General features: G+C 32.6%; 1 protein-coding gene across 3 annotated transcripts in view; it reads left to right on the top strand.

The window, feature by feature from the left end:
* The window catches only part of LOC143230828 (choline transporter-like protein 2), a 69940-nt gene that overhangs the window by 17385 nt on the left and 37680 nt on the right, over nt 1–14875 (top strand). For all 3 annotated transcript variants that reach the window (XM_076465042.1, XM_076465041.1, XM_076465043.1), the window contains exons 4-5: nt 108–186; nt 1875–1959. In XM_076465042.1, the coding sequence (XP_076321157.1) occupies nt 108–186; nt 1875–1959 (164 nt within the window). The remainder of the gene's footprint in view (nt 1–107; nt 187–1874; nt 1960–14875) is intronic.

Genomic DNA, 14875 nt, shown 5'->3' with positions numbered 1-14875 from the left:
TACATTCTTAGGTGTGTATACAAAAATCTCATTGAGTGTTTTATTGAGTGATAGTTTTAAAGCTATGAAACAACTTTCAGATAAATAAATTTTTTTCATCATTATAGCATTTCAACGAGGTGATCCAAAACAGTTGATTTTCCCTACAGATTGGCAAGGCCGAATATGTGGTGTAGGAGAAATGTCGTAAGTATAATTTTCTGATTTTTTGAAACTTACTTGAAGGTTATGTTGTTATTTTACAAATCATTTTCAGAATTTAAAAATAAAAACAATACATTTCTTTCCTAGTGTAGTATTTTCGGATAGCAGTGCTTTCCCTTAAGAATGACCAGATATGTCCACTGAATAAAAGATTTATCAGTTATTTACAGTGAAATAGTTCTGTATTCTGTAACTAGCTAGGCTTGTGAGAAATAAAAATAAAATGATGTGAATGAATAATGCTAATAATCTTTATATGAACAACACAGTAGCAATGTACTTTCCATAACATATTCCAGTCACCTTTACTGGAGAGTTGGCCCTGAGGTTGTTTCTTGCTCACTCAATTAAAATCTTGTACCACACTGAATAAATCTAATGCTTCATACTTAATTCATTGTCAGACTTACTTTGAGTGACTAGTACTACCCATGTGACTGGTCTTTCTAAGTGAAATGTGAGGCCATGACCCCTCACCATGGGATCACCCAGCTGAAAATGAGAAAAATAATTGTCTAACTTCATTTACTACAGATAACTTTGCAGGGTCTTTACCATAGGAAAACAGAAAGATACTATTCTAGTTGAATGAAACAAAATAATAGGTAGCTATAGCAAAAGTAACTTAATGACTGACTGGTTTGACCAACATGTTACTTAGCAACTGTATACTTGCACTAATAATTTCTGGAAAATTCCTTTATTAATAAAATAAAAGAGGTAGTGATCACTTGATATGCTCCATACATATAACGGTGGAAAACAAGTAAAATAATGAGTAAGAGATTTTTTGTGGTAATGTGATTAAGGTAATAAAATTGCTCAAAATATGTACATCTTATCAAATTTGACAGTTGGTGAAAGTGCACTGCCAGCATACTGATATTTTCAGACAGATATTTCTAAAATTCTGTATTTTGTATGCAAGTTATTCTAATTTGGATATATGTGTAAAAATGTTCAGAGAGTATTAACAAAATTTTAGAGCATTGGTGATAGTAAAGTAGAGTCTGTACAAAATTTTAACCATAGTTGATTATGTTGTATTCATTTTGAAAGTGTTAAACTTGTTGGTTTGGCACTGTTTACTTCTGTTCCAAGCCTGTGATTGATCAAACTACACACTATTCATAAAATATTCATTAATTTAAAAAAAAGTAAAATAGCTGTAAAACTTTGAAAGTAATTTTTTATAGTGGTTTAAAAGATTATTTCTCTTTAGTTGTGTTGTTTGAAATGTTTTAATCATAAGAATGTTTTCTCTCAGAGCTTTTAGAAAGGAATTGCTAATAAATAACATTTTGTTTAACAATTATAAGCTGAAAATCATTTTACTTGCACTGTGTTAGTCATTAAAATACTTTTCTTATTTATTGTAAAATAACCTATTATGTAGCACAATATACATGTAAAATTATTGTAAAAGTAGTTGAGATTTATAAAATATCATAGGACATGTATCATCTTCTCGTGATATTAAATTATGAACATCAGATATTAGAGATGCTAAAAATATTACTGTTTTAGTTACTGAAGTTTAATTAATTTTTTCTTGGAAAATGTTAGTTTTTATTATTATTACTTATTTATTTAGAGGTTTGACATTTGTTTTGACTAGAGCTATGATTATTTTGTGGTTTATTTATTAAATATTTGTATCATCAAAATAGTGGAAAGCCCTATCTCTATTTCTTTGACTTGACAAAGTGTATTGATCTTGGTTCAGTTTTACTGAGTGGCTGTCCAACACCTCAAGTAAGTAGTATCAATAGATTTTTTTAAATCTTATCATTAATTGTGAGCCAGTAATTAAAAAAAAAACAAATAAAAAAGACTTACTATATGTGTAAAATGGCTGGTAATGAAAACATGAAATGTTTTTAAAAGAATGTTTGATTAATTTCTCCCATAACATCCCCTAACTGATGCTTACTCTAAAATAGTTTATTAAGTACAAGAGAAAATCTAAAAATATTTCCCATAATACCTTAAGCCTTTGCAGATAGGTCACAGGTAAAGGCATGCCATTATGTTTGTTGACTTGTATTTAAAATTTTATTGAAGTACTATTTCATGAATCTACATCAGTAAGTTTGGTATCAAACTGTAGATTATAATTCATTATAATTATTATTCATTATTCAATTTATTAATTTTTTAAACGGAAATATTAAAAAAACACATTTAAATGCCAATTTTTGTGTGTCATTTGGTATACTGAATGCAGAACTACTTCAAATGAGATTTGTGTGATGTCAAAATACTAAGTCTAGTTTCATACAAATTAGGAACTAAAATTATCAACAATAACAAGCTAGAATATAAAAAATGAACCTTGTATATTTTCATTTTTCTGGGATATAGCTTATTTATAGTGTTAAACACAGTGGCCTCATTCATCTCTTTTCATTTTTGGAAATGGTCCCTTATATATATTTGTATATATGACATGTGAATAACCAGTCAGAAGCTGAGAATGTCTCCCTTGTGGCTTTCTCAGCCATTTTCATTGCTAGTATGCCATCTTGTTCTTTTGAAACAAGATTTCAAGGAGATGGGTTGCATCTTTAGTGTTTGAAGTCTCATATTTTTTAGACCAAAATATAGCTTGGTTACTAAACTTTATAAACTATATTTTAAATTCTTTGATAAAGTTATTTATGTTTTTTAGTTATTAAAATGTACATATAAAACCTACAAAAAATTATTTCATTTCACATCTTCCACATGCAAAATTTCATAAGGCTTAGCAAGCAGTGAGAAGCAGCAATCAGGTACAAAGGCTGTAGCTCAGTGGTTCCCAACCTTTCTTATGCCCTGCATCCCTAAAAAATTTTAGCATGTTCTTGCACCCCTCACAGTAATTATTTATTTAAGAATAAAGGTGAAGGTAGCCAAAAAAAATGTTATCTCGCACCCCTGGTTGGGAACCACTGCTGTAGTTGGAAGAGATAATTGTTTGTTTTACTTTTTTTATTATTATTATTCTATATTTTAAGAAAAATTTAATAACTTATTTCTCAATACTAATAATCTACATACATATGTAATATATAATAATTGAAATGTGAGTGTATATCACAAAACACTAGTCTACTAAAACATAGCAAAGACAGGTCACTTTGTAAAGACTAAAGGTCAGTTTTATATTATTGAATAAGCTAGCACAAGTGGAAATGTGCCATGTTCTAACTTCTGTACTGTTAGCCAGTCATGTCTGAAAGGTCAATATAATAAAAATAATAAATATATATAAATGTATAATGTTATGAGATTTAAACTATTTATTCCAAACATTTACAACTTTGTGTGATGCTCTGTTGTCATTCTAGAAAAAGAAGCATAATTTGTATTTATTTCTTAATAACTTATGGTAGTGGTTATGAGATAGGTCACTTCTACTAAATACATACAGAGATTCATAAGTGAAAATAACATAAAATATAAAGTTTTTCTCATAAAATATTTGATAACTGTTTGGACATTATAAAGATTTTTATGTGCAAAATTTCTGATGCATAAAAGTATTTTTAATCTTGAAGAGAAAATTACTTTGCATGATGGACAGGCAACATTCAAATAAGAAAAGCATGAAAAAAAGATTGCTTAACAAACCTTAATACTTAATAAAAATTATGATATTATGTGCATGAAAGTATTGTAATATTTACTGATAACATACCAGATTCTATAAACATACAATTATTAATTTAAAACTATAACAAGCACAAAATGGTTACAAGGCTGTTTCTAGAAAGAGTTAAGAGAACTATGTTTATTTATCTTGTATTCATGTTCAGATGAACATCAAGTTGTGGCTGGAATATATTTTTCATTAAGTAATATATTATAAAGTTATTTAACAAAACTAAAAGATTATTAAGGAAAATCTTTGTTCTTATACTGTGGTATACAACTTGGAATGTTTTACTGTGCAGCAGTTTATTTTTACAAACCTGAAGTGCTTTAAAACTTTAATGTCTTTTTCTTCAGAATTTCTTGTGGTTTGATTGAAAACACTAAATCTGGACAGTAAGATAACAGAAGATTTTCCTGAAAGAAAGCTGAGTGAGAATTAGAATTTGATTCCACTTGTTTCTACAAAGCTTTTTTCAGGCTTATATGTAACTCCATTAGCTAAAGCTCATTCAGGTGTCTCAGACACAAAATGTAATGTCAGGCTATTAAGAAAAATCTTTGTCCTTAACTCCAGTGAACCTTTATTAATGCTCTCTCTACCCGTATCAGTTGTTTTTAAATATATAATGTCAGATGGTTTGACTAATATATTTGAATTTGGAAGGTTGTACCCCCATAACTGAAAAAGTGATTTAGAAATTTACTTAATGCACTCTTCATATTTTATAAAGATCTAAAACTGACATAAGTGCCATAAAATACTGCAATAAATCAATTTTCAGAAATTGTTGAAAGCATGTTTTAGAAGGTATCTTTTGTCATGATTGGCTAGTAATTGATAATCCAATGATATGTAAACACCAAAATGCTTAGCTGCTTAAAATTTTGGTATTATTAAAATAAGATTTTGATCTATGCTTACATCATTATTGTTTCACATAATACAGGGTGTTCGGAAAGTTACTGTGCACTTATATGTTTATTGAGATGTGGAACGGGTGTATCTGGGAATTTTTCAGCAAATCGCTGTCACACCACATCTGTGTATCTACCACCTTCTCGGAATACGTGTTTGATGAGCCATACACGTTCTTCAGTTGTTAAAACCATATTGGGATCTAAATCTGAAATATAATAACATATGATTACAAAACTGCACAGTGACTTTTCAAACACCCTGTACATTCAATTTATTTTCATAGATATTTAGTTATAAATACATTTTGTTAATATAATCACCTAGTCAGTTAAATTTTTAACAACGTCCTTTTACTTTTTAACTGTTAGGTTAAGAGGATAATAACTATTTCTTAATATATGATCAGCAGAGCACATATTAATTTTTGTATCTGATTTAACTTTATATGTGTATAATAATGAATTCAAATTATTTAATTCTTACTCATATTCAGTGTAATATTTTAACATATTACAGTTCCTGTCTAAAACAGACTGGCATTATATCATAGCTGAGTGATTAATGCAATTTGCTGATTGATTAATTACAGGGCTCGTTGATCAATTGCATTAAATTAATCAAACTGTGCCTGAAAGAATGTACATTTGGACTTTATAAGGAGCTCACAAGTTTTTTTGAAAAATAAGCAGTGTGTTAGGTTATCATAACTGAATTTTTGATAATAATGCATAAGAAGAAATCATTAAAATACACCAATTTGAGTGAAACAGTGGTAAGTCTAAAGACTTGCAAGCTAAAATATGGGTTTGATTCCCTGTGATGAACACTGCAAATAGCCTAATGTGGACTTGCTATAAAACAAAGAAACACTATTCTGAAGTTTTGACATTAACAGCCACTCTGTTTAAAGTGCATTAGGACCAGAAAATTATTGGTACTAATTGTAAATAATAATAAGCTAATATTAGGTTGTCCAGAAATAAATTTTGGAATTCTCACAATAACATTTCAAAGCTGGATATTGAGTAACTTATCGTTGGTTGGTTGGTTTAATCCAACGTTTGTCACTTACAAGGTGTCTTAATTGTCTGCTATTTCAACTCTATTCAGAGTAAGCTTTGTAACCCCCAAGGCAGTATGGACAAGAAGGACTTTCACTTGATTTTACTCTACTACTCCAAACTTGGATGAAAAGCTACAGAAACTACACAGAACATCAACCAGGCAATCAGCCATAGATTTGTTACTGAATGTACACTTCAGCATTGGTTCCAGAGGTTTCTTCAAGGAGATGAAAGTCTTGAAGACCACAAAGGTCATGGAAGGAAGCCCTCTTTAGATGAAAACACATTAAGGGTAATAGTTGAGACAGACCCTTGCACAACAAATGTGAGCTTGCAGAAGAGCAACATACAAGCAAATCAAGCATTGCCAAGTACCTGAGTGTGATTGAAAGATGAAAAAGTTGGATTAGTGGGTTCTGCATGAGCTGGCTGAAAATAAACAAAATCAGCATTATGAGACCTGTCGAGGATGATGCTCCAAAAATTGAAAGAATTGTGAATCGATGTTCTGCCTTATCCACCTTATTCCTCATTTTTTTCAAGCACTTTGACAACTTTTTGAACAATAAATGCTTTCAAAACCAAGCAGCTGCAGAAGAATATTTTAGGGAGTTCATTGACCATAGAAACTCTGATTTATACAGCAGGGGCATAAACAGCATCATTACATGTTGGCAAAAGTGTGTTGAAGCAAATGGTGCTTACTTTGATTAAAGCAAGCTCTACAACACTGGTTGATATTTTTCCAAACTTCACAGTTCAAAAATGACATTTCTGGACAGCCTAATAGTAGTTCACTTTTATGTGTCCATCAAGCACAGTTAATTATATTAAGAATTAGTGTTGCAAGTTCTTTGCATGAACACAATAAATTTATGGAAGGTATGTTTGATTTTATTTTACAAAACAGTGATTTTACCAGGATTTATTGCATTTTATGTGAATATTTATAACTTTCCTAATGGTTTGAAAAAACAGACAATTCCAATCAAGCAAGATGAAACTACATGGCTAGCAGTTCCTTATTTATCTGTCTGTATTTTTTTACAATGCTCTCATTATGTTATTAAAATTTACAGCTTTGAATTTTAATTTTCTATTAGCAAATTTTACAGTATTGTATTTTATACATTATGGATAACTATGTTAGTGAGAAGGTAAATTTTTAAGAAAATATTTATTTTGTAATAGTTAACATACATTTTTAACTGGTTATTAGTTGAAACTGATACACACACACTCACAAACTTATGCATATTTATTGTCTTCAACATATAACTGTAAACTGTGGAGATCAGATTGCAAACTACTTTATTGAAGCTATAGATAAATTCCACTTTATTTGTCTGTTTTAGCTCAGTTTTGTCATCTAATGTATGAGTTCACAAACTTTCTTAGCACAAAGCTGCATAAACATTCCATATCATGACTGAACCCACTTACCTCAAACTCAGTGAATCATCAGATACTAAGTACTTTAATAGCATTGTGTATTTTGCATATTTACTAGAGCCTTCATGACACTGCTGTGGCTCCCCAGTTTGGGAATCCAGATTCTATTATACTGTTAATAAGTATCTTCCAACCTTTTATTACACTATATTGCCCACTATTACAAATCATCTTTTACATATCAGCTTAAGTGGCTTTTTTTATTTATTGTAATTCATTTTTATGCACAGCCCTCTAGTTTCATTATTAGTATGATATATGAATATGCAATTCATTTCTGTCTTTATGTAATACTGTAGTAGTGATTCTGTTTACTTACAGGTTTCACCAAAAATGTGGTTGAGAAAGTTAATTTTCTTCTAGTTGCTTTGTTTATTTCTTAGTCTTGAGTACTTAATACCTGTCCTGTCTAGAAGGATATAAACAGCAGTATTGTTCAGTGGTCATTCAGGTGATATTTTGTTGGAATGAGAATAACCAGCCACATGGGCAGCACTAGTATAAAAAAAAAGAAAAAAGTGAAGTTTTTTGTAAACTAAGGAATGAAGGAATGAGTCAGTCTGGTTTGCAGTCTTGAAAGTTAAGCAGTTTCAAGAGAGAGCCAGTAAAAGCAGAAGTTTGTCATTTAGGAAAAGCAAACACATGCATTGTGTTTAAATGTGTCATATTGAAACTTGTTTATTTTCTAATTGTCCTTGTATCCAGTCTTGCTATTTCTTTCAATATCAAAATTAATCAAAATTTAGAATTACTTTATAATCGGTATCATGACTGAATTGGTTGTTTCTAAGTGGACCAATCCCATCTTTCAAAGGTGAATTCAGTTTCACCTGAACATACTACAGAGGGAATAGGAAGGAGAAAATGTTTTGGTACCAGGACCATATTGTGGAGTGTGCTATATATTTTGAAGTGTGTGCTGATATTTACTCATATTCTCATGTGCTGTATGTTTAAACAAAAGACTTTACACTTTAAAAAAAAGAAGACATTTCACAAATAGAAGGACCCATGATTAAGAAGAAGAATTGGCTACCAAGGGGAAATGGTTGTTGAAGAAAGTGTTGGGTCCTCTCTTAGATGTAGAAGTTTTGTAGCTGGTGTAAAGATCTAGGACTTCTGTCCCACTACACCAAGTCAGAAGAGCCACTGGTGTCTGGTGCACTTAGAACATCTGTCCATACTCTTTTTCTGAAGATTAACCTTAGTATAGGGGAAGCTGGAAGAGTGAGGGTTTTAGCATAGTGCCACATCTTGTGAGTTTGAAATTGATTAGGGCTGTCTGTGTATGATTCTCAGATTTATTCTAGCTAAAGTGAGTCAACCCTTTCTTTGTTTGAAGGTGCTTAAGAACATTGCAGAGAGACTAGAGGTGCCAGTGTTGGATCTTGTCTGCCAACATGTATTAGCACACTAGCAAGTAAGATAGTGAATAGTGAAGTGGATAGACCATGGGGCAATGATTAACTTCTCTGAACTAGGATGCATACAACCATACAGAACCCGGAGCTATGAAGATTCATTGGGTGAACTGTCAAGTACATTTTATCATTCTACCATTAGAGCAGGAGCTTACCACTCATCAGAGTGTTTTGGTTCTTGAGAGCACTTAGAGTGCTGTGCTTATCATGTCAAAGACATCTCAGTCAGTTGATGACCTGAGAGCCATGAAGGAGAGGGGTCTGTCCATGGTCACAGTTCTCCATAAATGAGTTAAAGCAGGTCACCCCAACTACATTTGTGGTCACAGGAAAGGACAATTTTGAATTTTTTTTTAGTGTTTCAAGCACTTAACTGCATAGAATGGTTGGACTCAAGAACAAGCTGTATAATACCTGATTCCAAGTTTAAACAGTCAGTTCATCTTTAGACTCTATCAAGCATTTGAGTGAAGAGTAATTGTGGAATTGTAGAACTTTGAGATAATCATTACTGAGTTGTTCAATCCATTTGGCTAAATTGAAGGATCATAAGATGAATACCATGGAAATCTTAATTCTTTATATAAATAATTTGTGCTACCAACTTTGGGAAGTGCAACAAACAACTTGCACAAAAGAGTGTAGTGGTAAGCCCAGCTCTCTCAAGGCTGGATAAGTTTTATGTGCCAGTCAGAGTTGATACAAAAATGGCCAGAACACTGGTAGATGTTATGACACTTTAAGTGAAGATTTCTGAACAATCAACATGAACCTCCTTTTGGAAAATGAATATAAACAAGATATTAATGGGAGAGGTCATACTCTAACTATGTCTAGGAGATTTTGTTTACAAAAGGAAGGTACTTATAGCTGATCTTGGTTCTTGCATTGGTATCCTATCAGTCAGTTTTGCCTGTGCAACCAGATAACTGTTGTTCTGTAATAGAGTTATCCACTGTCAGCTTGATTGACCTCAGGAACAGAGGACTGCATGCTTATATTTAGGAGAGGATGTACTCCTATGTACATAAATGGTGTCCTGTGGTTTACTTCAGTGAATGTTTTACTTGTCAATGCCAGGTAACAAAGTTATAGAGTTACCAATGAAATATGCTATTTCTTGTTCCAAAAACAAGCAACATCAGCATGCACATTCTATGGGGATTGAAATCACTGTACTGTTTTGTAATTATGGATGGTCAGAAATCATTGACATGGTAATCAAAGTAACCAATGGTAGCAGTAATGTTAGAGTTGTATCTTTTCCACTGTATCCCAAAGTAAACACAAGGATGTCAACATATCTGAAGTTCCTAGTTGAGGATTATTCAGACTATTTAAATTCAATGAATCAACAGCAATTCACTGACTTGGCAGAAAAGAATGATACTTTTATTGGACTAGGTGGATGATTTGGTTAAGTAAAAGTCACATGTTACTTAGATACATGTGATGCATATCTAATGAAACAGTTGCAAACAAACTTCACTAGAGCACTAAGGATGCAGGCATCAGTGTGGTATAGCAGATGTGAAAGAATTAAAACAAACAGGCTTTAGAGAGTGCTTTGTAATCTTTTGTAGTGACTATCAGGCAGAAGAAAGATACAGCCATGCTGTCTGTTGATTAATAATATGTGAACATGGTAACTTGTATTAACTCATTTCAGTTATTGCAAACAGAAAAAATCTGCATTAAAAGGGGATTCATTGGTTCCACATACTAGCAAGTTAATTTGATGCCAAGAGCAGTCTTGAGACTGCTCTCTGAATAAGGAAGAGATTGTAAGAGTTTTAATTTTTAAAAGGAGCTTACAATAATGGGATTGCTTTGGGAGAAATGCATGATATATGTTGATGATATATCGTTTAGTTACATGTTTAAGTATGTGCCTAAGAACCTAAAAATGGTATTCCGTCATATAAAAAGGACAGGCATGAAACTGAGACTAAGAAAATGTTTGTTCATTCACATAGAAGTGGAATTTATTTTTTACACTACATAGGTGTTATCAAAAAATAAGCAACTCTACAATATTGGACTCTGCCTGTAACTGAGTGAGATGTCTGTAGTTTTGTGTTGTACATAAGGAGTGAGGAATATCAACAAGCGATACCAATCTGTGATATGTGCTTTAATAAAAGCCTCAGTGTTAGCAGTGGTAAGACAAGACATATGTCTTCAAAACACCACTGTCAGTAAAAGTGGAAATGAAGCAGTGCTGTTACACTAGTAAGATGAAATAGAGTGTATGGTTGCTTATCCTAATCATATATTCATGACTTGTGAATTCAGATACTATATGATGAAGAAAGAACAACTTGCAGTTGTGGTTTTCAAAAAGCAATTTTGGCTGTGTTTTTATTTGAAAAAGCTCACTGTTTGAGTGGATAGTGTGTTAATGAAGTGGTTGATGAACTTTGTAAACATTAAAGGGATAATAACATGCTGGATAATAGTGTTGCATGAGTATGATTTAATCATACATTATTGCCTTGGCCCACAATATGGAAACATAAATAGATTGTCATGCCAAGTGTGAAAAACCCTATCTATTTGTTGAATATCCTGATTCTGGACACCCTATGGCAGTTAAGATAATTTTTACCACAATGATGACAAGCCATATATATTAGGAGATTCCACTAGTGGGTGGATGCCACAGTTATAATTTTCAGAGCTCAGAAAGAGTAATTGACAGTGCTAGATGTAATATAAGTGGTCCTTGTTGTGCAGCTAGGTAAAGTATGATTGGTTGAAACTGAAGAATGTAGCATAGGTATGTCTGACCTGTGGCACCTATATAACTAGTTATGAGTACAGGAAGATGTGCTTTAACTTTGTTATTTGATGAATATGCAGTGGCTTTCAGCTTGTGTTTTAGCTTTTGGTCCTCAGAGAATGAGAAAATTTTACACACACCTAACAGCAAAGACTGGATGGATCCAAGGTGTTGCATCTATTTATGCTAACATTTGACAGTGGTTCTTATAGCTGCTTATGAGTCAAGACATTCAGTACACCTACAGTACATTTTTGGATGCGGAGAAGACACGCACTTTGCCTTGTCACCTACAGTTTGATAGTTTAAAGAAATGGTTATCAGACTTTCAAGTATATGCCTGTTAAGTTTGTTAACCCTGACTGAACCAGCAGGGACAAACACTTTTATCATGATATTATATCATTCAACTGAACAACATATTGACATTTATTATGGCTGAAAAGTGTTGCTCCCTGTAGAAATTATGTATAGTTCTTCATCTAGAATGGGTGTTCTCCAGTATTCACAAAAATGTGTAGAATGGTTTAGATGTGCAGTTGTTGATGCACACACATAAACAACAGCTAAGAAAGGCAACAGTTCAACACTAAAGATGCCATAATAGATGGGGTAGAATAGATATACAAAAGTGGAGATTAGGCTGGGCCAGATTCTGGAGGCAGTTGTTAGGTACTAAAAACAATTCAGCTCAAAAGTTGTTACAATCCTTCCTTTCTAGCTATTGTGTGGTACTGTATGCTACACGTTACATGATTACCTCTTGAATTCAAAGTTTAGTAAGTTCAATGATTAAAAGATTAATGGCATAGAAAAGGCTTTCTTACCCTTCCTGTCTAAGCTATCAAGATATTTTCTACTCATCAGGTATGAGCTACACTAGTTGAGTAACACCCAAAAGCATGTAATATGTGCAAGTCAGCTGCATTCCATACCTGTATGATGAAATACTTTGACCACACTTGGAAAAAAAGTAAATGACAATAAAACCATTGTTTTATCCCACTACAAATCCAAAAGTAAATGAGGAAGTAGATGAAATTACTTATCTAGCTATTCAGAGTAAGTCAGATTAGGAAGTGTTGGATATAGAGGTGAAGTCTGCAGAACAAGCAACAGTGAATGTCAAGTTGACATGACTGGGATTAAAACTGATTATTATTCAGCCAGGACAGTTGTGGTAGTGATCCCAGTAAGAATATTAATCCTGACTTACAAGAATTTTAGTTTGACTGAATTTTGCCTCGTCTCTACCCATTTTTATACAAGATTTTATTTCCTCTGCTTATAAAAGTGCAGAGATGGCCTTTCATTGATCAAAAGAGATAAGGCTATTAGTGCTAAGAGAGAGTAATATTTCACACAGTGATGTAATTACAAGAAAAGGAAACCAATATTTTTGTGCAAATTTCAGACTTAGCTTTCTTTATGATGGTTCTGCAGAGATTTAGTTAGGAGGAAGAAAAGCCTAAAATTTAGTGAATGATCCAGTAGAGGCAATCATTTAATTGTTTACTCAGATATGCACACTTGTGTTTTATTGTGTTTGTAACAAAGCTTGCTCTCATTGCCCTTAAAAATGTGTCCAATCTGTATTTTTCACATAAAATAATAAAAACTCAGCTGAGCTTTCAGATTTAGGTAACTTAGCAAATTTCCTGTGTAAATTTTCTGTTACTAGCAAATCTCTCCTATACTTCTTGAGAAATCAGATTATCTAAGAATACTACAACATTACCATAGTTACAGTATTAACCTTCTCTTATATGTGTATTCTTTAAATATTCAATAGAATTCATGCTTGAATAAAGTTTAACAAAATTACTCTAATTATTAATATGAAAAGCATGTAACAGAAACTGTACTTACTAGAAAGCAGTCTTGGTTGTTATAAGAAGACATAGTTATGGCTGACCCTCTGTATATATTGGAGTAATATATAACGTTTCATGATGTAACTGGTCATTCATAGATTTATGAGATGTAATAACTAACTGAAGTTCAACCTTAGTGTTTATATGTTTCAATTACAAGGAAGTTCTTGTTTGTGTTGTGCATATGAACTGCATTAAACTTTTGGTAGTCACAGTAATTGCAACTAAACAGTGCATGAGCTATTCTTTGTGGAAGATTCTCAGAATATTTATCAGGAATTTCATTACATGTACATAATCATTCTCCACTGGCCAAGGATGACTTGGTGGATGAGGCTTTGCTCATTACAAGAGGAGGTGGATAGTAGGGTCCATGTGGCTAAATTGTGTAAAAAGCATCAAAGCTGATACTCAACTTGTAACTGGAAGAAGATCTTTAAGAAAAGATGTTAGTGAATTATAACAGCTGAAAGTAATGATTGGCATCACCTAATTCAGTATGGCTCATAGGTATAAACCAGTTTTGCACTTTTTAACCCATTCTTGACCAACTTTGCTGGAGGATGTTTGTGTAATTTTCAAAGAGCGTGTTGTCTATTGTTACAGGAATGGTAACAGAGGGCAGTACAGCTAAAAAGTATTTGCCAAGCATAGACCTAACAAGGCTTGTGCATTAAGACGTTCATGGGTTTCAGGAATATCTCTTCTATTATAGCATGAATCTCATAAAAATGTCATTTGACCAAGATAATGGTAGTTTGTAGAGGAGAGTAGTGGTTGTAATTGGACATTTATGACTCTTCTTCATCTTACTTAACTAGCTGACCTTTTGACCAGTTGAAATTTATCTGTCCTTACATTTTTAATCCAGACTTTTACTCTCTCTTAAGTTCAGGTTCTTGAGCAATTTGGCTATGTTATTTTCAATTATCTATTGGTGTTTTTCCATACTGTGAGTTAAATCCTTCATTCATTAGTTACTGCAAAAGGATAAAATTTTAGTGATAATGATCAGTATGCCCTGGGCTCTTTCTTCACCAAGGAGCTCATATTGGAGGCCTACCCCAAAACACAAGTGCTGGATTGATGTTTGACATGGTAGGACCAGTGAATGAAGATATTAGATGTGATACTCACCATTGCATTTATTATAATGGATTGTGCTGTGTATATTGTTTGGCTAGTTCTAAGGATTCCCTTGGGTAGGCTGCCTCTTTCAAACATGCTGGACAATGAATAGAAAGGCCATGTTGAATGCCCCAATAATGATAACAGTAGAACCTGCAAACCATGATATTGCTATTGGAATCTAGTAAAGCAGGAATCCAAATGGATGTTTTAACACTGAAATCTTCTCCTAAGGTGTCCTATTGAAAAGTTTTTAACAATGACAAAATGAAGAAAACAGATGCTTACTCATTTCTAGCAGGGACATTATACTTCAAAGCCCCAGAAAAACCATCTTGGAGATTCTAGTGGCCAGTGCCATCAAAGTCCATCAAGATACTGTGTTCTCAACA

This window comes from Tachypleus tridentatus, chromosome 10, assembly GCF_004210375.1.
Source record: "Tachypleus tridentatus isolate NWPU-2018 chromosome 10, ASM421037v1, whole genome shotgun sequence".
Taxonomy (NCBI): Eukaryota; Metazoa; Arthropoda; class Merostomata; order Xiphosura; family Limulidae; genus Tachypleus; species Tachypleus tridentatus.
The sequence above is the reverse complement of the archived record's forward strand: the minus strand, read 5'-3'. Positions and strand labels throughout refer to the sequence as shown.